The following is a 25,080-nucleotide window of genomic DNA, read 5'->3' on the forward strand; positions in this document are numbered from 1 at the left end:
TGTTGCTCCAGACTCCAGCATCTGCAGATCTCTCATGTCACCACCATAGGAAATAGCTGAGGCGAATGACGGAGATAAGTCTAAGAGGGAGGAAGGGTTAGATAAAGTGAAAAGACAGATTCACATTGTGCTTTTCATGATGAACCAAAGCACTTTGCAGCTGAAAGTGTTGTTGAGGGAAAGTTGCTGTTATAGTGTAGGGTTAGAAGGAAGAGCATGTGGGTGTAAGACCAGTATAATAACTGCCTTTGAGGAGTAACTGGGTGAATAGGTGAAGGAGGTAAGAAAAGGATACAGTAAAGGGGTTTAATAGAGAATGGTGAGAGGAGGTTCATTTGGACCATAAACACATGAAGAATGTAGAACACGAAGAATCTAGAACAGTACCGCACAGGAGCAGGCCCTTTGGCCCACGATGTCTGTGCCAACCATGATGCCAAATTAAACTGAACCAATCTGCCTGCACATGGTCCGTATCCCTCCATTCCCTGCCTGTTCACATGCCTGACTAAATGCCCTTTAAATGCTGATATCGTGTCTGCTTCCACCACCGTACTGGCAGCGCATTCCAGACACCCACCGCTCTCTGTGTAAAAAAAAACTTGCCCCGCACATCTCCCTTAAACTTTCCCCCTCTCACCTTAAATCTATGCCCTCTAGTATTTGACATTTTTACCCTGTCTATGCCTCTCATAATTTTATAATCCTCTATCAGGTCTCCCCTCAGTCTCCAGTGTTCCAGAGAAAACAACTCAAGTTTGTCCAACCTCTCCTTATAGCCAATACTCTCTAAATAGGCATCATCCTAACATGGACCAATTGACTAGTTTCTCTGCTGCAAATACTTTGCAACATGTTCTGACACCAAACGAGCTAATGGATTTGCCTTGTAATCCTCGTTGATACATCTGCTTTGAGTCTTACTGTTCTTTTTCCTGTGATTCAGATTCCCAGAAGCACCTATGATCCTCCGAAAGAGGAGAAGCTGCTGGAAAAACTCAAGAAGAAAAATCGCCAAAGAGCCGAGGTTTGGATGTTGTTGTTCACTTTGTCTCATTGATTTTTGTCCTCTCTATCCTTCTTTTGCTGAATGCATCGATTACAGGTTATGGTCCCATGCAGACCCAGGTAGAGCAGTGAACACTAGAAATACCCTGTGGCTCAGGCAATGTCAGTGAAGGTTCTGACAAAAGGTCGTCAACCTGAGACGCTCACTCTTTTTCTCTCTCCGCAGATGCTGTCTGACCCACTGAGTATTTCCAGAATTCCAATTGGCCACAGACCAAATGCTGGCAAATGGGATTAACATAGATGGGTGTTTGATGGTCACAGACCTATTGTCTGCCAGCTCTTGCTCCACCCCTTCCCCTTGCCATTTTATACCGGCTACACCCCCCCCCCCCCCGCTGTACTTTTTCAGTCCAGATGAAGGGGCTTGATCTGAAATGCCCACTGTCCATTTCCCTCCACAAATGCTGCCTGACCCGCTGAGTTCCCCCAGCAGCTTGTGTGTTGTGTGTTCCTCCAGATCCCAGCATCTGCAGTCTCTTGAGTCTCACAAGCGGAAATATTGCCTGAGCCCATTTTCAACACCAGGTCATTGAACAGCATAATTAGAGAGCCGAATGCTTGAGGTTTGCTAGGAATTGGCCCTCCGACATTGACATCACTCTGGTCACATGCTGGTCATGCTAGAGTCCAATGCAGGGATGTTCATCTTGTCAACAGTGATGTTCTAGGAAATCCGTGAAGGGAACAGGGTAGAGGCAGGCACCCAGACAGGGAGTACGCAGCAGCTGGAGAGAGCGAGGAGTGCTTCATTGAAAAGCATTGTATGCAGAGGGTGGATGAGTGTATCTTCAACAGCACCCAAGAAGCTCGACACCATACAGGATGTAGCAGCCCACTTGCTAGGCCCCCCCAACCACACCCACTCACTTACACCACAACTGACACACAGTAGCAGCAGTTTGTACCATCTACAAGATGCACTACAGCAACTCACCAACACTCCTTGGACAGCACCTTCGAAACCCACCACCTCTACCAGCTAGAAAGATGAGGGCAACAAAAGCCTGGGGATACCACCCTCTAAAAGTTACCCTCCAGGCCACACGCCATCCTGACTTGGAAATATCACTGTCACTGGGTGAAAGTCCTGGAACTCCCTCCCCAACAACACTGTGGGTACACCCACACCTCAAGGACTGCAGTGGTTCAAGAAGGCAGCTCACCAACACCTTCTCAAGGGCAATTAGCGATGGGCAATTAAACGCAACACACAAAACACTGGAGAAACTCAGCGGGTCAGGCAGCATCAATGGAGGGAAATTGCAAGTCGACATTTCGGGTCAAGACCCTTCGTCTGGACTGAAAGAAAGTGGGGAGATGGCCAATATATGAAGGTGGAGGGAAGGGGTGGACCAAGGGCTGGCAGGTGATAGGTCGATCCAGGTGAGGAGGGGTGATCGTCAGATGGGGGGGGGGGTGGGAATGATGTCAGAAGTTAGGAGATGATAGGTGGACGTGACAAATGCTGGCTCAGCCTGCAAAGCCTACATCCATTCAATGAATATATAGATGCTGGACATGAAAAATACTGGAAACACTCAGCAGGTCAGGCAGCATCTGTGGAGAGAGAAACAGAGTTAATGTTCAAATCAATTACCCTTTATCAGAACTGGAAAAGTGAGAAGAGAAGCCAAGTGTGTTTTAATTTGCAGATTCTGTTGCTGATAATCGACCTGAACCGTTAACTGTTCCCTTCCATCAGAAGAAATGCTTCCACTAACTTTCTCTTCCTCTGGGATCCAAAGACTTCCTTGAGATGAAGGAACGTTTCCACAAAAGGCTCCCTTCACCCCACCTCTGGGCACTCAATCCTCATTCCTCCCTTCAGACCCAGCTGCATGCTCACACTTCTGGTAGGCCCTGCATCCCAGTCTCCACTCTAGACGGAGCTCAGCATGTCAGTCAGGCAAGCCTCTGTGTGGGAATCTACTGAAAAAAATAAGAGGTACAATGTGGAAAATCCAGTCAAAGGCTCCTTCTTCGGCCCTTCCCTCCCCACCACTGCACACAAAACGCCTCCGAGACTCTAAGATAGACAATATAAACTGGAATATAAAATCATATAGCAAACAAATTAAAGTGGGGAGGATTAAAATACAGGTCCTCTCCAGGTTACAGCAGGGTTCTATTCTAGTGAACTGTTCGTAACCCTAGCAGGTTCTGAGTCAGAAATGCGGCTACGAACCAAGTTCCCACATGGGAGAAGATACCTGCAGTCCCATAGCAGCCGGTAAATCCAACCTGCCGGTCTGTGAAACACTCATTTGTATGTACAGACTGTACATAATTTGGGCATTTGTAACTCGGGGAGGACCCAGCTTGCAGTTGTACAAGATATTGGTGAGGCTGCACTTGGAGTATTGTGTACAGTTTTGGTCACCCTGTTATAGGAAAGATATCATTAAGCTGGAAAGAATGTCGCCAGGACTCGAGGGCCTGAGTTATAGGGAGAGGTTGGGCAGGCTAAGACTTTATTCCTTGAAGCGTAGGAGACTGAGAAGTGACCTTATAGAGGTGTGTAAAATCATGAGGGGCGTAGATGGGGTTAACGCACACAGTCATTCTTCTAGGGAAAGGGAGTCAAAAACTGGAGGGCATAGGTTTTAGGTGAGAGGGATCTGAGGGGTAACTTCTTCATACAGAAGAAGGTGTGTATATCGAACAAGCTGCCAGAGGAAGTGGTTGAGGCAGGTAGGTTAACAACATTTAAAAAGACACTTGGACAGGTACATGGATAGGAAAGGTTTAGAGGGATATGGGCCAAACGCAGGCAAATGGGACTAGCTTAGATGGGCATCTTGGCCTGTGTGGACAAGTTGGGCTGAAGGGCCTGTTTCTGTGCTATGACTCTATGACCTGCAAAGACAAAAAAAAGTGGAAAAAAATCGTATTTTCCAGCTAATTTTCAAGAATTCTGCTGTTTGAAGCCTTATTAAAATCTTCATTCCTACATTTCAACACTCAATATTTGGTTGGCCCCAAGTACAGAAGTTGTACTCCGATGTCAACTCTGATGTTCTGCCTCATCTAACCCCCTTGCACTAAAAAGGTCCCAATCTATATTCAGGAAGCTGAAGTCTCCCATAACCACAACCCTGTAATTTTTACACATTTCCCTCATCTGTTTGCATATCCATTCCTCAATGTCCTGGTGGCTATTGGCAAGTCTATAATACACCCCCAAGAGAGTGATTGCACCCTTCCTATTCCTGAGTTCTACCCATACAGACTCTGTGTCCGAGCCCTCCATAATGTCTCCCCGGAGTGCAGCTGATATATTAGCTCTAATTAACATTGCACCTCCTCCCCCCCTTTTACCCCCTCTCTATTCTTCTTAAAACTTCGAAACCCTGGTACATTGATCACCCATTCCCATCCCTCCCTCAGCCAAATCTCTGTAATGGCCACAACATCATAGTTCCACGTACTGATCCATGCTCTAAGTTCATCCCTCTTGCCCATAATAGTCCTAGCATTAAAGTACAAACACTTCAAACCATTCATTTCATCACATCTGTTATTAGGAATCTGCCTAATACCACATTCCCTGACATCAGCCCTCCTGCCCGTTCCCTCACTTACTGACCTGTTGTTCTGGTTCCCATCCCCCTGCGAAGCTAGTTTAAACCTTCCCCAGTAGCATTAGCAAACCTCCCTGCCAGGATATTGGTTCCCCTCCAGTTCAGGTGCAACCTGTCCTTGTACAGGTCATCCCTTCCCCAGAAAAGGTTCCAATGATCCAAGAACTTGAAACCCTGCCCACTGCACCATCTCCCCAGCCACTCATTTGTCTGTGCTATCATCCTGTTCTTTCCTTCACTAGCCAGTGGCACCATGAGTAATCCGGAGATTATTACCTTGGAGGTCCTGCTCTTCAGCCTCCTTCCTAACTCCCTATACTCATTGCGCAGGACCTCTACCCCTGTCCTGCCTATGGCATTGGTACCAATATGCACCACAACCTCTGGCTGCTCACCCTCTCCCTTAAGAATATTCTGAAACTGCTCCGAGACACCCAGGACCCTGGCACCCGGGAGGCAACACACCATCCTGGCATCTCTGTTGCGGTCGCAGAATCTCCTGTCTGTCCCCCTAACTATCGAGTGCCCTATGACTACTGATCTGCCTGACTTCACCCTTCCCTCCTGAGCCTCAGAGCTGACCACAGTGCTACTGGCCTGGCTGCTACTGCATTGCCCAGATAGGTCATCCCCCTCAGTGGTATCCAAAGGGGCATACTGGTTGCTGAGAAGAATGGCCACAGGGGGACCCTGCACTGACTTCTTTTTCCACCTACCTCTCTCGGTGCTCACCCATCCACTACCTGAATCCTGCCCTCTGGGTGTAACCACCTGCTCAAAAGTCCTGTCTATGATTCGCTCGGCATCCCGGATGATCCTTAGTTCATCCAACTCCAGCTCCTTAATCCGGTGTTTCAGGAGCTGAAGTTGGCTGCACTTCCTCTCCCCCCACAGATGCTGTTCGACCTGCTGAGTTCCTCCAGCCGATTGTTTGTTGCTCCGAATTGGAAATGACATAGTAGTGTAGGGCAGGCATGGTAGTGTAGCGGTTAGCGTAATGCTTTACAGCGACCCGGGTTCAAATCCGGCCACTGTTTGTAAGGAGTTTGTGCGTTCTCCCTGTGTCTGCGTGGGTTTCCCCTGGATGCTGCGGTTTCCTCCCACATTCCAAAGACATGCGGGTTAGGAAGTTGTGGGCATGCTATGTTGGTGCCGGAAGCGTGGCGACATTTGTGGGCTGCCCCCCAGAACACTACACAAAAAGATATATTTCACTGTGTGTTTCGATGTACATGTGACTAATAAAGATATCTTATCTACTCAACCGACCTGTGGGAGTACCTTCACCACAAGGGCAACAGTGGGTCAAGAAAGTGGCTCATCACTGACTTCCTTAAAGCAGTTAGAGCATGACCTGTATCCCCTAAGTGGGCAACTAAAAAAACCTGATCATGTTAGAGTTCAGGTCTTTCAAATTCCTCAGTTCCCCAATTCCTCAGACAGATGTAAAACAATGTAAGTATGTTTTAGCAGAGCTTGTTCAGTATAGGACTGAACATCAGCACTGTCATAGCACCAGCCGTTCCCTGTGAACTATTCCTACATTTTTTCATTTACATCACCAACTACTCCTACTACAGATTGCCTGTTCCGAGTGGGATGGTAAGCAGTGAGTGTTACTGCTTTGAGTGGAGTGTTACTTTATGAAGAGAGCAGATGGTTACATAATGAATAATTAGATATATCAATCTGGGTACTGCATTGCTACTGCAAAGAATTACACAGATACTACAACAAGGAAACGTGCTGCTCAACATAAGCAACCTGTCCTGGTATTTAACCTCGTCTCCACAATCCAAAGTGATGCCTCCTCTGTTTTCATATCTCTTCACCTCATCTCCTGTCTAAATGATCTCAGTCTTAAATGCTGTTTGACAGTGTCACAATTCTCTCAGTACTAAAATAGATTGCATTCATTTAACAGGTTTATCATGGGAAAACGTCACAAGGCACAAGATGTAAAGAATTTTTTTCTTCCACTCTTCCTGAAATCTCTTACATTTCGTTTCATCTGTCACCATCTTCAAACTTCCTTCAATCACCAGGTTATTTCCCTCTTCCCCAATCTTTCACCATTTTAAAGATCTCCCACCAGCACCCCCAGCCATTAAATCACATCTTAATCTTCTTTAATTCAATGGAAACAGCCCAATTACCCTCGCCCTTGCCAAATGGAAACACTGTTATGGATCTGCCTACAGTGACTGTCAGTACATTGATGAAGCATGTTTGGTAACCTTACAAGCCAGCACCGTCACAGAAACCTCACACAATAAGACTGAAAATTGCATTCAGCACACACTTGTGCCGCTGATGGATGAATATTCAGTCATCAGAAATGAATATTCCCTCAACTGCAGTATCTATAAAATCATGTTACACATTGCTGGCTCCAACTTTGTCCTCAATCTACTCAGGTGCTTCACACCTTACAAGTTTCATCTCCCAGCAAGTCTGAAGTAACTTTCTCATTAAGTGTGAGTTGTCTGGCAGAGGTATGTGATCAGTTCCAAACAGCCAAATCCAATTTTACACAAGTTTAACCTTAAATCACAAGAGCAATCTTGTGACAGGATGCTCTAGCCCATCGAAATCCCTCAATTCAGCACATTTTCTCATCAACAATGTACAAGATATCTGTAGAGCAATACAGCTGCAATTTTCATTTCTACTGCCTGACTCATGCTGCCTTATTAACATCTCCTTGTGCCAGTATTACTGCAATATCAGGACAGAGTCCTGATGCAGGGTTTCGACCCGAAACGTCAACAATCCCTTCCCCCCCCACAGATGCTGCCTGACCTGCTGAGTTCCTCCAGCAGTTTGTGTGTTGCTCCAGATTCCAGCATCTGCATCTCTTGTGTCTCCATTGGGTTACCACAATATCTGTGAGTTACTCTCAAGAGCCTAGATTTAGCCATTCATTCACCATGAAATTGATGGAGCTATAACTTCAATCAGCCATCCCTTTTCCCACCTTTTATCCTGAACAAATTAATAGTCACTCCCATCCTGATTGTTCTCCCCTTGAATGTCCAGCATCTTCACTCAGTCAAGTCCATGGGTGCAGGTTTGAGCCACATTTCTCTTACACAGAGGGTAGTGAGTACCTGGAATGAGCTGCCAGAGGAAATGGTCGAGGCGGGTACAATTGCAACATTTAAGAGGCATTTGGATAGGTACATGGAGGGGAAGGGCTTGGAGAGTTATGGGCTGAGCACAGGCGACTAGGACTAGCAGGGAGGATGCTGTGGACCAGTTGGGCTGAAGGGCCTGTTTCCATGCTGTATTACTCTATGATTCAGTGCACAGATCTGGCTGGACCACACTGAGAAATTAATCGAGGTCCACTCATCTGCTAAAATTGACCACAACTTCAGATCATTACAGAGTCAGAGTCATACAGCATGGAAGCAGGCCCTTCGGCCCAACTTGTCCATGCCAACCAAGATGCCTACCTGAGCTAGTTTCATTTGCCTGCATGCTGCCCATATCTCTCCAAACCTTTCCTATCCATGTACCTGTCCAAATATCTTTTAACTGTCATTATTGTACCTGCCTCTACCACTTCCTCTGACAGCTCATTCCACATACCCACACACTCTGTGTAAAAAAGTTGCCCCTCAGATCCCCTTTAAATCCTTCACCTTAAGTCTACACCCTGGGAAAAAGCCTGTAACCATTCACCTGATCTACGCCCGTCATGATTTTATGTACCCATATGAGGTCACCCTTCAACCTCCTAAGCACCAGTGAAAAAAGTCCCAGTCTGCCCAGTCTCTCCTTATAACTCAAGCTCTCTAGTCCCAATTACATCCTGTTAAGTCTTTTCTGCACTCTTTTGAGCTTAATGACTTCCTTCCTATAGCTGAGTGACCAGAAATGCACACAATATCCGAGTATTGTATCATCTGGCTTCCTTAGCCTCCTCATGGCCACTCCCCTCTAACTTCCACCAATGTGTACAGGAAATGATGGATTTCTCTGTCACTGGAAATTATGTACCTCCTTCATGTTTCTTATTATTATTACCTCCTTCATCAAGCCAAAGCTTTTCCTCCAACTTCTTCTGTCTCTAGTTTCTCTCTTGTGCTTTCCTACTCATCAGATTCATCCCCTACCTTGACCCTATTCCCATTATGCAGCTCTTGGCCAACATTTTTCCTTGTCCCCATAATACTTGACAATGTGAATGGTTCCCCTTCTTCAGGTCCTATCCTTAAATGCCAATGCTCGCTTCCTCCTGGAACACTGCTGTTCCAGCTCCAACATCCTTTTGTTTCCAAATTCCTGGGTTCCAAATCTGTGGCCTTCTTTCTTGCAAATTCATGCTTGAATTTCTCCAATAAGGATTCTGCTGCCATCACACCAAAGCACAAGCCAAAGATGTAGGAGGCGTCTTCTGTAACTGTAGTGATGCACTCTTCCCAATGGAAGGTTCCCTCTGTAGGAACCTTCACTGACATTGAACACACTGCAAAAGGACCATTCCATTGGGAATTAATACAGAAAATGCATCCTGCACAACACACATCAAGCAGTGCCCAATTAAATCAACCCAGAAATAGTCATTAACATGTTTCCTTCTGGGAAATGTTGATCTTCATTTGCGTAGCACTGAAAAAGCAGTGTTACATGGAAGAATTTCGAAGTATCTGCACTAAAGGTTTTGGTGCAACTTCATGATTTCCACTCCAACTTTAGTATACCTAATACAATGCGATTCTCAGAGATTACACGTTATAAAGAGGTAGAAACACTAACCAGCTGTGCCCCAGCACATTCTCGGTAACGCAAAAAGACGCACTTCAGTGCGTTTCGATGTACATGTGACTAATAAATAATAATATCTATATCTTATCTAAGCTTCGCCTATTTCTTTTTCCCCTTTATTCAGGAATAAAGCCCCAAACTGTATAAAGATTGCAGTAATTTTGATTATAGCATTTAATTGTAACATTTCCCCAGGGCTGAAATGGTGGCCACAAGAGGACATAGGTTTAAGGTGCTGGGGAGTAGGTATAGGGGAGATGACAGGGGTAAGTTTTTTACTCAGAGTGGTGAGTCTGTGGAATGGGCTGCCGGAAACGGTGGTGGAGGCGGATACGATAGGGTCTTTTAAGAGACTGTTGGATAGGTACATGGAGCTGAGAAAAATAGAGGGCTATGGGTAAGCCTAGTAATTCCTAGGGTAGGGACATGTTCGGCACAGCTTTGTGAGCCAAAGGGCCTGAATTGTGCTGTAGGTTTTCTATGTTCTATGTTCTATTTGTTTTTTGGTTTTGTTACTTATTAAAAAATGCAAAGCAAAACCCAACACCATCGTGATCCCCAACCTATCTTTACTCACCGGTTTTATATGCCTCTTTGCACAGGAATTGAAGTACACATTATTGTCTCGTCATTAAAAGAGGGTCTCCTATTGTAATAATTTTAGCTGTTAACATGGTAATAGCAGTCTTGTGATCAGTCAGAGGTTAATGATCCCATTATACTGTCTACAAATGCCTAAACCTTTTAATAGGGTTAAGGCAGGTCTTGTAAGCAAGCAGCTGAAAGGTGATCCCATTCATTTCTTTTTTTAGGATGCACTTGTTATGATTTTGACACAAAGTGCAGAATCATTTTACAGTCACTCTGCAGCAGCACTCTGCATAGCTATCGCTGATGGGTTTTCATTGACAGTGCTTCCCCACGTCAGGGTAAAACTATCCTCATACAGTTCTTGCAGCATCATATCAAGTGATGTGCCTCGCTATAGCATCTTCATCAATGGATTTGCTGTAGGCAGGTACTTCAGTGCACTCACTTGCTCCAGTTCTCTCCGTGATGTGTCCTTCCTGCAGGAAAATATGCATGACATACTGAACACTTTGCAGGCTGGATGGTAAGCAATGTGTACTGTTTCTCCGCAGGCACAGATTTGGTCATTGTAGTCTTTCTGTGGTTTGGTAGGGATTCTTCATTATGATCATTTCAAGGGGCTTGCAATTAGTCCCCCAAGAACGTACTAGTGGCATATCACAGTCAATTGCTCTGTTGCATTGTGAGCAGGTGTGAAAGAGTGTCTGTCAGAAGTCTGCTTGCATGCACTATTGGTCATGCATGGCACCTGCTCCCAGTCCCTTTTCTGAAACATCTGTGGTGGTGTCAGCTCCTTTCAATCTCCATCTCTTTGATCCATTGGACCTTTTGCTCATGTATGTCTATCCAACACCCATTCAACATCTTTCCTCGTCAGGTTGTTTCTGAAGTTCATACATCTCACTCAGATGGGGCAGGGATTTGTTTAAGTAGATATCAACTCTGTGAAAATATAGGATTCTTGCAACATTTGTTAGGCTTGTCATTTCCATCACTGCCTTTACTTTTACTGGATTTGAGTTGAAGCTCTTTGTAGTGACCACGTAACTCACGGAAGAAACAGTTCGTTTCAAACTTTAGTTTCCTCACGTTGGACTTCAACTGTCCCCCCCTCTTGTGCTTGTTCACTGAGGATCTCATCATTTATACGGTCAATGTCTTCCTGTATAACAGTCTGTCTTCTGTGAAGATAAGAATATCATCTGCTATGGTCTTTACATAAGCATATCTCATCAAAACCTACAAAATTATAACAGGACTGGACAGAGTAGATGAAGGAAAGACATTCCTGATGGTGGGGGAGTCCAGGAGCTAAGTCACTGTTCAAGAATAAGGGGTAAGAATGTGTGAAATTCTCAACTTATATGAAGTTAAACTATTAAATATATTCATGGAGTTAGAGACTGTTCTTAGGGCTGGAGAAATGGGGAGTAAGCTGGAAAAGACATTTGGATGATCAGCTGTGATCATCTTATATGGGGAGCAAGCCCAAAGGGTGGTGGCTCAGGCTGAGCCAGACTTTTTAGGTTAATGTGGGAACAGGCTTCAAAACGCTGCACTTGAGGCTTAATCCATTCTTAAACTGCACATGTGATAGGTGGGGGGGAGATCATGCCAGTGTTGTCAACACCAATGGACATTACTGTGTGGCCTTTCTCATGTGCATATTACATGCAGAGAGAACTGCACCACCACTATTCTTGCATTCCTAATAAACCTCCTTCAGTTGGTGTGTAGAAATGTGATAGACATTACAACTTCTAGACCCTAGTCTTTTCATTGGTTCACATGGTGAGAGTTCCTGGACCAGACCGACATTGCAGTTGAACGGGGAGGCTTGTCTGGTATTCGAGGGCAGGAGAGGGACCTGGAAAAAATCCTCAGAAGTATTGAAATAGGAATAATTTCCAGAAAATGTTATTGAAACCTCAGCATGGCAAATTATTGGGATTAAGGGATTAAGTGATTTCCCTTGGCATTATATTTGCTGCATAGTTTAAAGGCAGAGGTATCGTGTACCTCCTTTCGTTCATCATGTTTCTGTCACTTTGAAATGGAGACCTCAGGTTGAGAATTCTGTGCTGATTGGAACATGTTCCTCACCCCTGGAACAGACCATGACAAGACTCACTCTTGAGTTTTAAGAATAAATTGGATAGATACATGGACGGGAGAGGTCTGGAGGGTTATGGACTGGGTGCAGGTAAGTGGGACTAGCGGGATAACGTTTCGGCACAGACTAGAAGGGCCGAATGGCCTGTTTTTCTGTGCTGTAGTGTTCTATGGTTCTAATGGAGGTGAGCAAAATAAACCTAACACTTGCATGCCTCTGACAATGAAATATAAAGAACACTTTCTTCACTCCTAGGAACACTTCATGGAAGCCAACACTGACCAGTTCCGATGTGCCATCCCACAGGAATCCAGCTATAAAAGGGTACATTGTATTATTTATTTTAATTAGTAATTGGTTTATGATTGTCACATGTACCAAGATACAGTGCAAAGCTTTTGTTTGTGCCATCTAAACAGATCATTCCGTACATCAAGGTAGTGGAAAAGGAAAAATAACAGAATGCAGAATAAAGTGTTACAGTTACAGAGAAAGTGCAGTGCAGGCAGACAATAAGGTGCAAGGGCCATGATGAGATGAAGGTCCAAGGTGGCACCGGAGAGTGGTGACTCTTTGCAAGACGGCTTCAACGGATCAATTCATTATGTATTTTGTTCACGGTGTGGAAACCTTACATCTGTGCAGCTTTGCCATGAAGGCACCTGGAAGCAGTTCACATTGAAGGGAAACAAAAAAGTGCAAAGATAGGACAGGGGGTTTGAGGGAACTACTTTAGATAGATCTCAAAGAGGCTTATGGAAGTAGGAATATAAGAAATACGAGCAGCTGCTGGTTGATAAGTGGCAGGTGACATTTGTACCACACTGGCAATCACCATCACTTCCCATTGTCGTTGACTCCATGACTACTGACAAATTCCCCAAGACCGGCATCCTAGGGGTGACCTTTCACATGAAGCTCAGCTGAACCGCACACATAAATCTTGTGTATACAAGAGCAGTGCTAGGTATTCTATGAGTTCCAGAACACATATTCTTGTGGTAACTGACTCATCTCCCAGCTGAAAGAACATAGAACAGTACAGCACAGGGACAGGCCCTTTGGCCCACGATGTCTGTGCCAAACATGATGCCAAATTAAACTAAATCTCTCCTGCCTGCATGTGATCCATATCCCTCCATTCCCTGCATATTCATTTGTCTAACAGCCTCTTAAACACCACTGTCATATCTGCTTCCACCACAACCGTGGCAGCCCGTTCCAGGCACCAACCACTCTCTGTGTAAAAAAAATCTCCTTTAAATTTTCCCCCACTCAATTTAAATGTATGTCCACTAGTACTTGACACTTCTATCCTGGGTAAAAGATTCTGACTGTCTACCCTGTCTATGCTTCTCATAATTTCATAAACTTCCATCAGGTATCCTCTCAGCCTCTGACGCTCCAGAGAAAACAACCCAAGTTTGTCCAATCTCTCCTTATTAGCTGATACCCTCTAATCCAGGCAGCATCCTGGTAAACCTCTTTTGCACCCTTTCCAAAACCTCCACATCCTTCCTGTAATGGGGCAACCAGAATTGACCAAAGTTTTATATTGCTACAACATGACTTCCTTACTATTATACTCAATGCTCTAACCAATGAAGGCAAGCATGCCATATGCCTTCTTTAGCACCCTATCTACTTGTGTCGCCACTTTCAGTGAGCTATGGACTTAGACCCCCAGATCCCTTTGTACATCAATGCTGTTAAGGATCCTACCATTAGCTGTATACTTTCCCCTTACAACTCTCCAAATCCTTTCCACTATCATCAAAATGCAAGATGTTTAATGGAATACTCTCCAATTGCCTAGATGACTGCAATTCCAACAACATTTACAAAGCTTATTGCCTTCCAGAACAAAGCAACCATTTAATTAGCACCCCATCCTCTTCCCTGAACATACATTCTCTCCACAACCAGTTCACATTGTACAAAATTCACATGGAGGCTTCTCTAACAGTATGTTCCAAACATGCGGATCCTATCACCTTGATGGACAAGTTATTGGAAGCACCACCACCAGTAACCATTCCTTTTATCACACAATGTCCGGACCTGGAAATACATCACCATTCTTTCTATATGCTAGGTCTAAAACATAGAATTCCCTACGGAATTACCTTCACCATGGAGTTGCAGTGATTCAGGAAGGCCTCCAGCTTCTCAATAAATGCCAGTGACACCTACCTATTCCAACCCTCCTCTACCTGGTTTCATCTGCCCATCATCCCCTCCCCATATGTTCCCACCTACCAGCCTCTGTCCCACCCCTCCCTCGTACTCCTATATACAGGCAATCTTTCCTCTTCTCTGTCAGTCCTGATGCAGTGTCTTGACCTGAAATGTCGACATACACCCCTTGCCTCCATAGAGGCTGCTCGACCCACTGAGTTCTTCCGCCAGTTTTTGACCCACAGTCAACAAGTGAATGAGAAAAGCAGATTAGCTGAAAGATCAGCAGGCAAGGAGAGTTTTAGATAAGTAGGACATGCTTAAGGGGGGGATGAAGGAGGAGATCACTAAGGTAAGACAGAGCAAAACCATGGAGAAAGGAAAGAGTTGGGGAGAAATGTCAATTAACTGATGAGGATCTGGGGAAGCAAAGGATCTAAGGAAGACAGGGCCTTTTGTGGGGGAAATGGGATTATATGAGGGTGAAGATGCAGTACTGTGACTGAATTCGTGGAGGATGAGAGACTGAGAAACATTCAGAAAGTGTTAGTTAAATTTTGATCTTGCAAAGGCATGGACTCAACATTTGTTCAAGACACCAGATGGGGCTCGAACCCACAACCTTCTGACTTGGGATGGGAGTACTATCCTGAGCCAAGCTGACAGACTCAAATGTTGACGTCAGAGGGACTTAAAGAACAAAGCAAGAAAAATGAATACTATCAACTAAATCTTTTATCTTTGAGTATGTTTATCTCTTTTTATCTTCAGCAAATCAAATTGTAGTTGCCAAGTTTGGTTTCTATTAGTTTGTTTACAATAGTGATAAATTGGCTGCTTCTGAGTTTGACCACTGGTTACAGATTGAAATCCTGAGCTGTATTTCACCAGACCTCTGGGTGCGCAGCCCTAGGGATAAGCCGTTGTCTCGGTCCATTTCAGTTTCCACAGATCATAGAGCCTGAACTCGCCACTGCAAACAATGTGAAGCAGGCATCCAAAAGGAGTGTGTGAGTGAAAGGACTGTCCCCAGTAAAGTGTGAAATGAACAAAAGTTGCAGTACTGCTCCAATGGACCAAGAATGAGTTCAAACTCAGAGTTAAACTTGCACTAAATGAACAGATATAGTTGCTACCAACTGTGAGATTACATAAGATGCGGTTGGAGAACCATTCAGCTAAGCTCTATACCCCCATCCTGATCTCTTCTTCCCTTTCTGCTCCCCACACACATTAAAAGTTCACCACTTTTATATTTTCTGACAATACTATTTTACTTCATTTCAGCTACTCTTTGAACTTTTTCCACAAAATAAACCAAGAGGAGATTAGAAAATTAGATTAGATAAATTCATTTCCTGGTTTGGAGTATGTACAGAAGTAACTTGGAATGAAAGAAGGGGGTAATTTCTGAAGCCTCTCCCAAGAAACAGTAAAACTCCGATAATCCAGCATCTGAGTGCAGAAATCCCAATAGTCCAGCATCTGGCTCACATGTGCATCTGGACTGAGCTAGGGGTCCAGAGTGTGAGCTTGGTCTGGGGTCTGGACCGTGGGCTGGGCATGGGATCAGGAAAACCAGGAATCCGGAACGTGGGTAGATTTGTGGCCAGAGCCAGTGTCTGGATGGCTTATATAGTTCCCACTCCCTTTGAACTCACAGGGTTCACTGGAAAATTCACTGTACAACTGTGTAACAGGTAAAAAATGTGTCTGGGTAGTGATAGAAGTAACATCCAATTGTCCAGAAAATCTTCTAGTCTGGCACCAAAGGAAAATCCCAAGGATGCCAGATTATTGGAGTTTTACTGCACTTTAAACTCACTACACAGATAGAGTGGACAGCCAGTACCTTTTCGCTAGGGCGGTAATAGCAAATACCAGAGGACATCCATTTAAGGTCAGAGGAGAAACGTTCAGGGGAGATTTAAGAGGTAGGTTCTTTACACAGAGAGTGGTGGGTGCCTGGAAAGCACTGCCGGGTGTGGTGGTAGAGGCTGATACAATAGGGACATTTAAAAGGCTCTTAGATGGGCACATGGAAGTAAGAAAAATGGAGGGTTATGGGTTGTGCAGATGGGTTAGATTGATCATGGAGCAGGTGTTCATATAGGTTCGCACGACATCGTGGGTTGAAGGGCCCATACTGTGCTACACTGTTCTATGTTCTATGCTCTACTTCTGTCAGATCCCCTCACAACCTCCAGTGTTCCAAAAAGAGCAAGCGTAACTTCTCCAGTCTATCCACATAATTAAGTTTTCTCATCCATGGAATCATTCGTTGAAAGACAAGATAGTACGAGTTCAGAGATAGCTTGTCCCTGAAGCGGTAAGAAGCAAAGATGATAACATTAGGCAATCTTGGTTAATAAAGGAAGCTGAAGGCTTGTTTAGGGAAAAGAAGGAAGCATATGTCAGGTATAGACAATTGTTATCAAGGTATGTAAGGTATATGGCAATTGGTATGAGCCCTTTGAAGCTTATAGGGGATACAGGAGAGAACTTAAGAAAGAAATTAGTAGGACAAAAAGGAGACATGAAATGACCTTGGCAAGCAGGATTAAGGAGAATCCCAATACCTTCTATATTAGAAGAGTGAGAAAGAGTAGGTCCCCTCAACAGGGAAATCTGTGTGGAGCCAGGAGGTACGAGCAGGATCCTAAATGAATACTTCCTTATCTGTATTCACCAGAGAAAAGGCCATGGAGTTTGGGGAGTTAGGGTAGGGGTATGCTGATATCCTGGAACATGCTTGTGTCAGGAAGGAGGAAATGTTAAAGATATCAGCATACATTAATATGGATAAATCCCCAGGGTCTGATGGGATCTAATGGAGGATTTATGGGAAGTAAGGGAAGAGATTGCTGGGGCTCTGATTTTAGCATCATATTTGTTAGCCTCAGGTGAGGTACCAGAAGACCGGAGGATAGTTAAAGTTGTTTCATTATTCAGAAAGGGCAGTGGGGATAAGCCAGGAAGTTCAGGCTGGTGAGCCTTATGCCAATGATAGGGAAATCATTGGAAAAAATTCTAAGGGACAGAATTCATGTTTACTTGGGAAGAAAGAGACTGATTAGGGGGAGTCAGCTGCCTCACAGCTTCAGAGACCTTCAGAGCTTCAGAGTTCAGTTCTGACCTCTGGTGCTGTCTGTGTGGAGTTTGCTCTTACTCCCTGTAACCACATGCTCCCGTTTCTTCCTGCATCCCAAAGATGTGTGGGTTGGTAAGTTACTTGACTGCTGTAAATTGTCACTAGCGTGTGTAGGTGAGTGATAGAATCTGAGGAGTTAATAGAATGTAGGGAGAATGGAATTAGTGTAGGATAAGTGGAAATGGGTGGTTGGTGGTCAGTGCGGACAGTGTTCTGAAGGGCCTGTTTCTGTGTTGTATCTCTTTGTGGCTGTCTAAGATGGATGACCTACGATTGCCTGTATTTTCTGGTTATTAGATTTATAGTATTTGCGATATTTTCCTTTTGCAAATCTTCACGCCCAGTGGCTCAGTTAGTAGAGCCACTGCCTCACAGCTCCAGAGACCTGTGTTCCATCCTGACCTCCGGTGCAGCCTGTGCAGAGCTTGCAACCTCTCCCTGTGACCACATGGCCGTTCCCAGGTGCTATGATTTCCTCCCGCATCCCAAGGCCATGTGGGTTGGCAGTTGGCCACTGTAGTTGCCCCTAGTGTAGGTAAGATGGGAATGTGGAGAGAATTAGTTACAGGGAAAGTTAGTAGGGCCGTGGTATGGCTTTGTGGTCTAGAATAGATGCAGTGAACTGAATGGCCTCCTTCTGTATCATGAGGAAAAATGGATTGGACTTCTGTTAATGATGGGCTTAGAATTCACAATCTGTTGTCCAATATTCCTCTGCACTTCTGTCCTCATCACTTACATCTGCTTTACCTTGCATGTGCCGTGGTCAGACCAAGGCATGGAGCCATGTGAACAATTGGAATTGGGAAGGTTGGATTGTTATTGTTCATGGGGACTCTGCGTTTCACAAATCAATTGTCAATTTAATATTGAATGCATGATAGGCACGTTTTTTGTATAAAATCTCAAAATTCAACATTGTATTTTTAGCAGTGATTCATTGCTAACTAAAGATGTATCCCATTTATAGATCCACCGGAAGCAATGCCTCTTTCGCATTCAGCCTTTTAATTATACATTGATGCAAGTGATAAAATCTGACAGATTAACAGTGTGACCCTTTTAAAAATCTACTTCTGCCACCTACACAAGTGAATTATAGCCACCTTATGCTAAAGTGTGTTTGCAGTGTTCTCTTTTCGGTTGCTATAGTTACTTACATGTCTTTTTTCACTGACAGCGAGTTTTGTCTGAAATTATGAAGGAGAAGGAGGCCAAGATAAAACCAACTCTTTCAAAAGCACGGCAAGTCCCCCGACAGATAGTAAGTTGTCACAGGTTATTGTGAAGTGGGTAATGTAAATGTACTCAATGGTGGACATTGAATACTGATGGTTAAGTTCTGTAACATCAGCAGTAACAAGACACAGAAGCTTTGAAATAGCATGCTTCTGATTCCAACAGCAAGGAACACAACATGTGGAGCCACTGCTTCCTCTGACCACGATTTATTTACATAACTATATACAAATACAGAGAGTGGCTCTGTTAAATTGACTAAAAAAGGTATAACATCAGAACACATGTGTTGTCAATGTTCAATTTTTGGAGATTTCTGACTGCACAATTTGAGGGGTTCTGCACAGAATTTTACTGAAATTATTATACCATAGGGAAGTTCCATGAGATTCCAGCACAGATTCAAATCAGTTTATTGTCATATACACCAGGGTGCAATGAAATTCCTTGCTTGCATGAAGCTCACAGAGTAAACAGTGTATACGGTAATAATAAATACAACAACAAATACAACGATGAGCACAGAACAGCAGAATGATGCAAAGACCGCGGTGCAAACTGAGGTAGAGCAAAAATAAATGCTAAATTGTCAATAACAGAATAACCAAGAGAGGTAGAATTAAGGGTCCAAGAATGTGGCAGCACCACTGGGAAGGGGATGTGAAAGGGGTGATTGGTTCAGGAGTCTGACAGCAGTGGGGAAGAAGCTGTTCTTAATTCTGGGTGTCTGGGATTTCAAGCCCCGGGAGACAGATACAAAGTCAAGAGAACTCAGGAAAAAGAGTAGTGAGGTCATGGACCGTATCCAGATTATGGAAGAGGAGGTGTTTGCTATCTTGAGGCGAATTAGGGTGGATAAATCCCCAGGGCTTGACGAGGTGTCCTCTCAGACCTTGTGGGAGGCTCGTGCAGAAATTGCAGGGGCCCTGGCAGAGATATTTAGCCATGGGTGAGGTGCTGGAGGATTGGAGGATAGCTACTGTTGTTCTGTTGTTTAAGAAAGACTCTAAGAATAAGCTAGGAAATTATAGATTGGTCAGTTGTGGGTAAAGTATTGGAAGGTATTCTGAGGGACAGGATATATAAGTATTTGATAGACAGGGCCTGATTAGGGATAGTCAACATGGCTTTGTGCATGGCAGGTCGTGTCTAACCAATCTAATAGAGTTTTTTGAGGAGGTTACCAGGAAGGTTGATGAAGGGAAGGTGGTGGATGTTGTCTACCTGGACTTTAGCAAGGCCTTTGACAAAGTCCCGTGTGGGAGGCTACTCCAGTAGGTTAAGTCGCTTGGCATTTAGGATGAGGTCGTCAACTGGATTCAATGTTGGCTTAGTGGGAGAAGCCAGAGAGTAATAGTAGATGGTTGTCTCTCTGATTGGAGGCCTGTGACTAGTGGTGTGCCGCAGGGATCGGTGCTGGGCCCGTTTTGTTTATCGTCTACATTAACGATAATGTGGTAAACTGGATCAGCAAATTTGCGGATGGACCAAGATTGGGGGCATAGTGGACAGGCGACCAAAGCTTGCAAAGAGATCTGGACCAGCTGGGAAAATGGGCTGAAAAATGGCAAATGGAATTTAATGCAGACTAGTGTGAGGTGATGCACTTTGGGAGGACAAACCAGGGTAAAACTTACACAGTGAATAGTAGAGCACTGAGGTGTGCGGTAGAACAAAGGGACCTGGGAATACAGATCTATAATTCCTTGAAAGTGGCATTGCAGGTAGATAGGGTCATAAAGAGAGCTTTTAGCACATTGGCCTTCATAAATTAGGGCATTGAGTACAGGAGTTGGGATGTTATGTTGAAGTTGTATAAGATGGTGAGGCCAAATTTTGAGTATTGTGTGCAGTTCTGGTCACCTACCTACAGGAAAGATATCAATAAGCTAGAAAGAGTGCAGAGAAAATTTACAAGGATGTTGCCAGGACTTGAGGACCTGAGTTACAGGGATAGGTTGAATTGGTTATCGCAGATCCATCACAGATATGTAAGTTCTCGGCCTCCTCCAATGCCAGAATTCCAAGTGCAAACTGGAGGAACAGCATCTCATTTTTCTTCTTGGAACCTTGCAGCATAATGGCATGAACATTGAATTCTCCCACTTTAAGTATTCTCTCCGCCCCCCCCCCCCCCCCCCCCACCACATCCACCTCCAACCATGCCTCATCTTTTCTTCCCTTTCCTAGCCTATCTCTCTTTTTTCTACCCTCCTTTTTTCCTCCTTACCTTTGACCCATCCCTCAGTGGATTTGCTCTCCCCTCCTCCCCTACATCTACCTATCCCCACCCTGTGCCCACCCCGCCTCCCCTCTTTTGTCCACCTAAAACTGCTCTGCTTTTCCCTCCTACATATTGGGCTTCCCCTTTTCCTACCTTCAGTCCTGAAGAAGGGTCCTGACCCGAAACATTGACCACCTGCTTTTCTCCACAGATGCTGCCTGGCCTGCTGAGTTCCTCCAGCATCATTGTGTTTTACATCTAGATTTCAGCATCTGCAGTTTCTCTTGACTAGGTTAGGACTTTATTCCCTGGAGCGCAGGAGAATGAGGGGAGATGTTATAGAGACATACAAAATTATGAGGGGTATAGATAGAGTGAATGGATGCAGGCTTTTTCCCCTCAGGTTGGATGAGACGAGAACTAGAGGTCATAGGTTTAGGGTGAAAGGTGAAATATTTAAGAGGAATATGAGGGGAAACTTCTTCACAGAGGGTGGTGTGAGTGCGGAACGAGCTGCCAGTGGAAGTGGTAGATGCAGGTTCAATTGTAACTTCTGTTTGGATTGGTACATGAATGAGAGGTATGGAGGGCTATGGTCCGGGTGCAGAGAGATAGGACTAGGCAGCAAAATAGGCCGGCATGGACTAGATGGGCCGAAGGGCCTACTTCTGTGTTGTAGTGCTCTATGACCATGACTCCCGTATCATCTTCCAGAAGGTAGAAGGGAATGGCCAGGGAGGCAGGCATCCTTGATGATACTGTTAGCCTTCCTGAAGCAATGCACTGTGAAGATAGACTTCCCCTCCTCTTTCAGCATTCTGAATGGATGGCCCCCTTTCCCTTCCCCTCCCTGGTCCATCCTTCCATCTCCACCAACCACTCCCCTTCTCACAACCCTCTCCCGTGCAGCCACAGGAGATGCAACACCTACACTTTTACCTCAGCCCTTCCTATTATCCAGACACCCAAATAGGACTTCACTTGCACTTCTTCCAATCTAGTGTACTGCATTGTCTTCGCAATGTGGCCTCTACACGGGAGAAACCAAACACAGTTTGGCTGATTGCTTTGTGGAGCACCTGTGCTCAGTCTGCAGGGGTGACCCTGAGTTTCCCATTCCCTGCCACTCTGATTCCCCATCCCATTCCCACTCAGCCCAATACATCACAGGCACATCCCTCCCTGCCATCAGTAGTACCTACAGGAGGTGCTGCCTCAAGAAGGCAACATCCGTCATTAAAGATCCCCACCATCCGGGCCATGCCATCTCCTTGCAGCTACCATTGGGCAGGAGGTACAGAAGCCTGAAGTCCCACACCACCAGGTTCAAGAACAGCTACTTCCCTTCAACTATTCGGGTCTTGAACCAACCGGCACAACCCTAATCATTGCAGTTTAGTAACAATATGACCACTTTGATCAATTTGCACTAAAATGGACTTTGTTTTTTTTTTGTTCTAATTGTGTTCTTTCTTATAAAAATTGTGTATAATTTATGTTTAATTTCTGTTTTTCTTGTGAACTCTGCTTATGTGATGCTATGTGCCTGTGATGCTGCTGCAAGCAAGATTTTCATTGCACCTATGCACACATGTACTTGTACATCTGACAATAAACTCAACTTTGACTCTAACCTACCAGTCTGTGGCTTCCTAAGAGGCCATCATAAGTTTATAAAACAACACCTCATTTTCCGTCTGGGTACTTTGCAGCTTTTGAGAATCAGTATTGAATTCAATAATTTCTGGTAACTCGCTGTGCCAGAAATGACCAGTTCTGCTGTGGGTTATCGACCTGTGATATTAACTGCATTGACACTCCCTGATCTGCTGGGCAATTCTTACAGTACTGCATTACACTTCCATTTGTTTGTTTTACTCTTTCCAACTGCCCTCATTAATCTGTCAACAAGAAGGCTTCATCAACAGTCCATCACCATGGCAACCCTGGCCTCTCCCTATCACAGACATTCCCTTTGTCCTATCCAACACTTCCCCACCTTCTCTACAACTTCAAACTAACCTGTTTTCTCTCTTTCCCTGTTCTGGTGAAGAGTCTTTGATCTGAAATATGAACTCCACAGATGCTGCCTGACCTGCTGAGTGTTTCCAGCAATTTCTGTTTATATTTCCGATGTTGAGTTTCTGACGTTTTTTTTTGGTTTTGTAGGAAGTTTGGCCTTGGAGGGTTAAATTACAAGATGACAAAAACCAGGGTTGTATACCCAAAAATTGAGGAGGTTAAATGATGATTTAATCAAAATATTCAAGATATTGAGGGGAATTAAAGGTAGATAGAGAGAAACCATTTCTGAAGATAAATGATTTGGATAAAGGCACCGAAAGTATCGTCACTAAATTGCTGATGACATTAGGCAGGTAGGTTAGTAAGTTTGAACAGGGCCTAAGGGGGTCACGGTGGGAAATGGATGGGTTGAATGGGAAAAAGATTGACAAATAGAATATAATATGGAACATAGAACAGTACAGCACAGGAACAGGCCCTTTGGCCCGTGATGTTGTGCCGGACTAACTAAAATAGTAATTAAATGGCTAATCCCTTCTGCCTGCACATTGTTCATATCCCTCCATTCTCTGTACATCCATGTGCCTATCAAAGAGCCTCTTAAAAGTCTATATTGTATTTGTCTCCACTACCACCCCTGGCAGCACATTCCAGACACCCACCATGCTCTGTGTAAAAAATTTACTCTGCACATCTCCTTTGAACTTTCCCCCCTCACCTTAAATGCATGCCCTTCAGTATTAGACATTTCGACCCTGGGAAAAAGATACTGGCTGTCTGTCTATGTCTCTCATAATCTTATGAACTTCTATAAGGTCTCCTCTCAGACTCCTCCACTCCAGAGAAAACAACCCAAGACTGTCCAACCTTTCCTTATAACACATCCCCTCTAATCCAGGCAGCATCCTGGTAAATCTCTTCTGCACCCTCTCCAAAGCTTCCACATCCTTCCTATAATGGGGTGACCAGAATTGAATGCAATACTCCAGATACAACCTAACCCAAGTTTCATAAAGCTGCAACATAACTTCCTGACTCTTGAACTCAGTGCCTTGACTAATAAAGGCAAGCATGCCATGTGCCTTCTTTACTACCCTATCAACCTGTGCAGTCAGGATGTGCAGAAGAATGTGAAATTGTCCATTTGGCAGGAAGGATAAAATGCATATTATCTAAATGGGGAGAGATTACAAAGTGATCTCGGTGTCTTGGCACATTATTTGCTAAAGGCTACAGAACTGACAGAGCACGTAGTAAGCAATTAACAGAGTGTTCTCAGTTATTGCTCAAGGAATTGAATACAAAGATATGGAGATTATGCTTCAGTTGTATGGGGCACTGGCGAGACCACATTTGGACTATTATGTACTGTTTGATCTCTTATTTGAGGAAGGATACTATTGTGTTGGAAACAATGCAGATGAGGTTTACTAGGCCCTAACAGCTGGAATGGCCAGGTTGCCTTATGAGGAAAGGTTGTTCAGGCTTGGTTTGCATCTGCTGGTGGTTGGAAGAATGGGAGGGGACGATTGGAATCTCTAAGATTCTTAGGGGTCTTGACAGTTAGGATGTGGGGTCGATGTTTCTTCTTGTGACAGAATCTAAACCATGGGTCACTGTTACAGAAGAAAGGGTCATCCATTAAAATAAAATATGCATTTTTTTTTCTCAGGGTCATGAGCCATTGAAACTCTCTCTTCTCAAAGGAAGTTAAAGGTGACCTTTGAATATTTTTAAAGTAGAGGTAGATAGATAGTTAATAAACCAGGTGGTGAAAGGTTACTGCAGGAAAACTCCAATGTGAGTTTAGGTTGCAAGGAAATCAGGCATGGTCTTAAAAAATGAAATAGCAGAACAACCTGCATCTGCTCCTGATTCTATGCACAAACATTCACCTATGAGATTTCTAAAGACAGGAATGGAGGGATATGGATCTCAGGCAGATGGGATTAGTTAAATTTAGCCTAATGGTCAGCACAGATATGGTGGGCTGAAGGGCCTGTTCCTGTGCTGAACTATTCTATGTTCCAAGGACTTAATGCTTCTCTTGCCTTGGCATCCAAAAGCTGTCTTCAGTTTGATTACAGATGTTTACACCCCAACTGAAGACTCTTGAGCTGAAAATTCCATTTGG

General features: G+C 44.4%; 1 protein-coding gene across 6 annotated transcripts in view; it reads left to right on the forward strand.

Annotated features, from left to right (window-relative positions):
* The window catches only part of cfap99 (cilia and flagella associated protein 99), a 105,572-nt gene that overhangs the window by 42,124 nt on the left and 38,368 nt on the right, over positions 1-25,080 (forward strand). For 5 of the 6 annotated variants that reach the window (XM_052020598.1, XM_052020597.1, XM_052020602.1 and 2 more), the window contains 3 exons: positions 947-1,027; positions 12,385-12,453; positions 18,639-18,722. In XM_052020598.1, the coding sequence (XP_051876558.1) occupies positions 947-1,027; positions 12,385-12,453; positions 18,639-18,722 (234 nt within the window). The remainder of the gene's footprint in view (positions 1-946; positions 1,028-12,384; positions 12,454-18,638; positions 18,723-25,080) is intronic. The other variant, XM_052020603.1, reaches the window with a different exon arrangement.

The sequence above is a fragment of the Pristis pectinata genome, chromosome 7 (genome assembly GCF_009764475.1).
Source record: "Pristis pectinata isolate sPriPec2 chromosome 7, sPriPec2.1.pri, whole genome shotgun sequence".
Taxonomy (NCBI): domain Eukaryota; kingdom Metazoa; phylum Chordata; class Chondrichthyes; order Rhinopristiformes; family Pristidae; genus Pristis; species Pristis pectinata.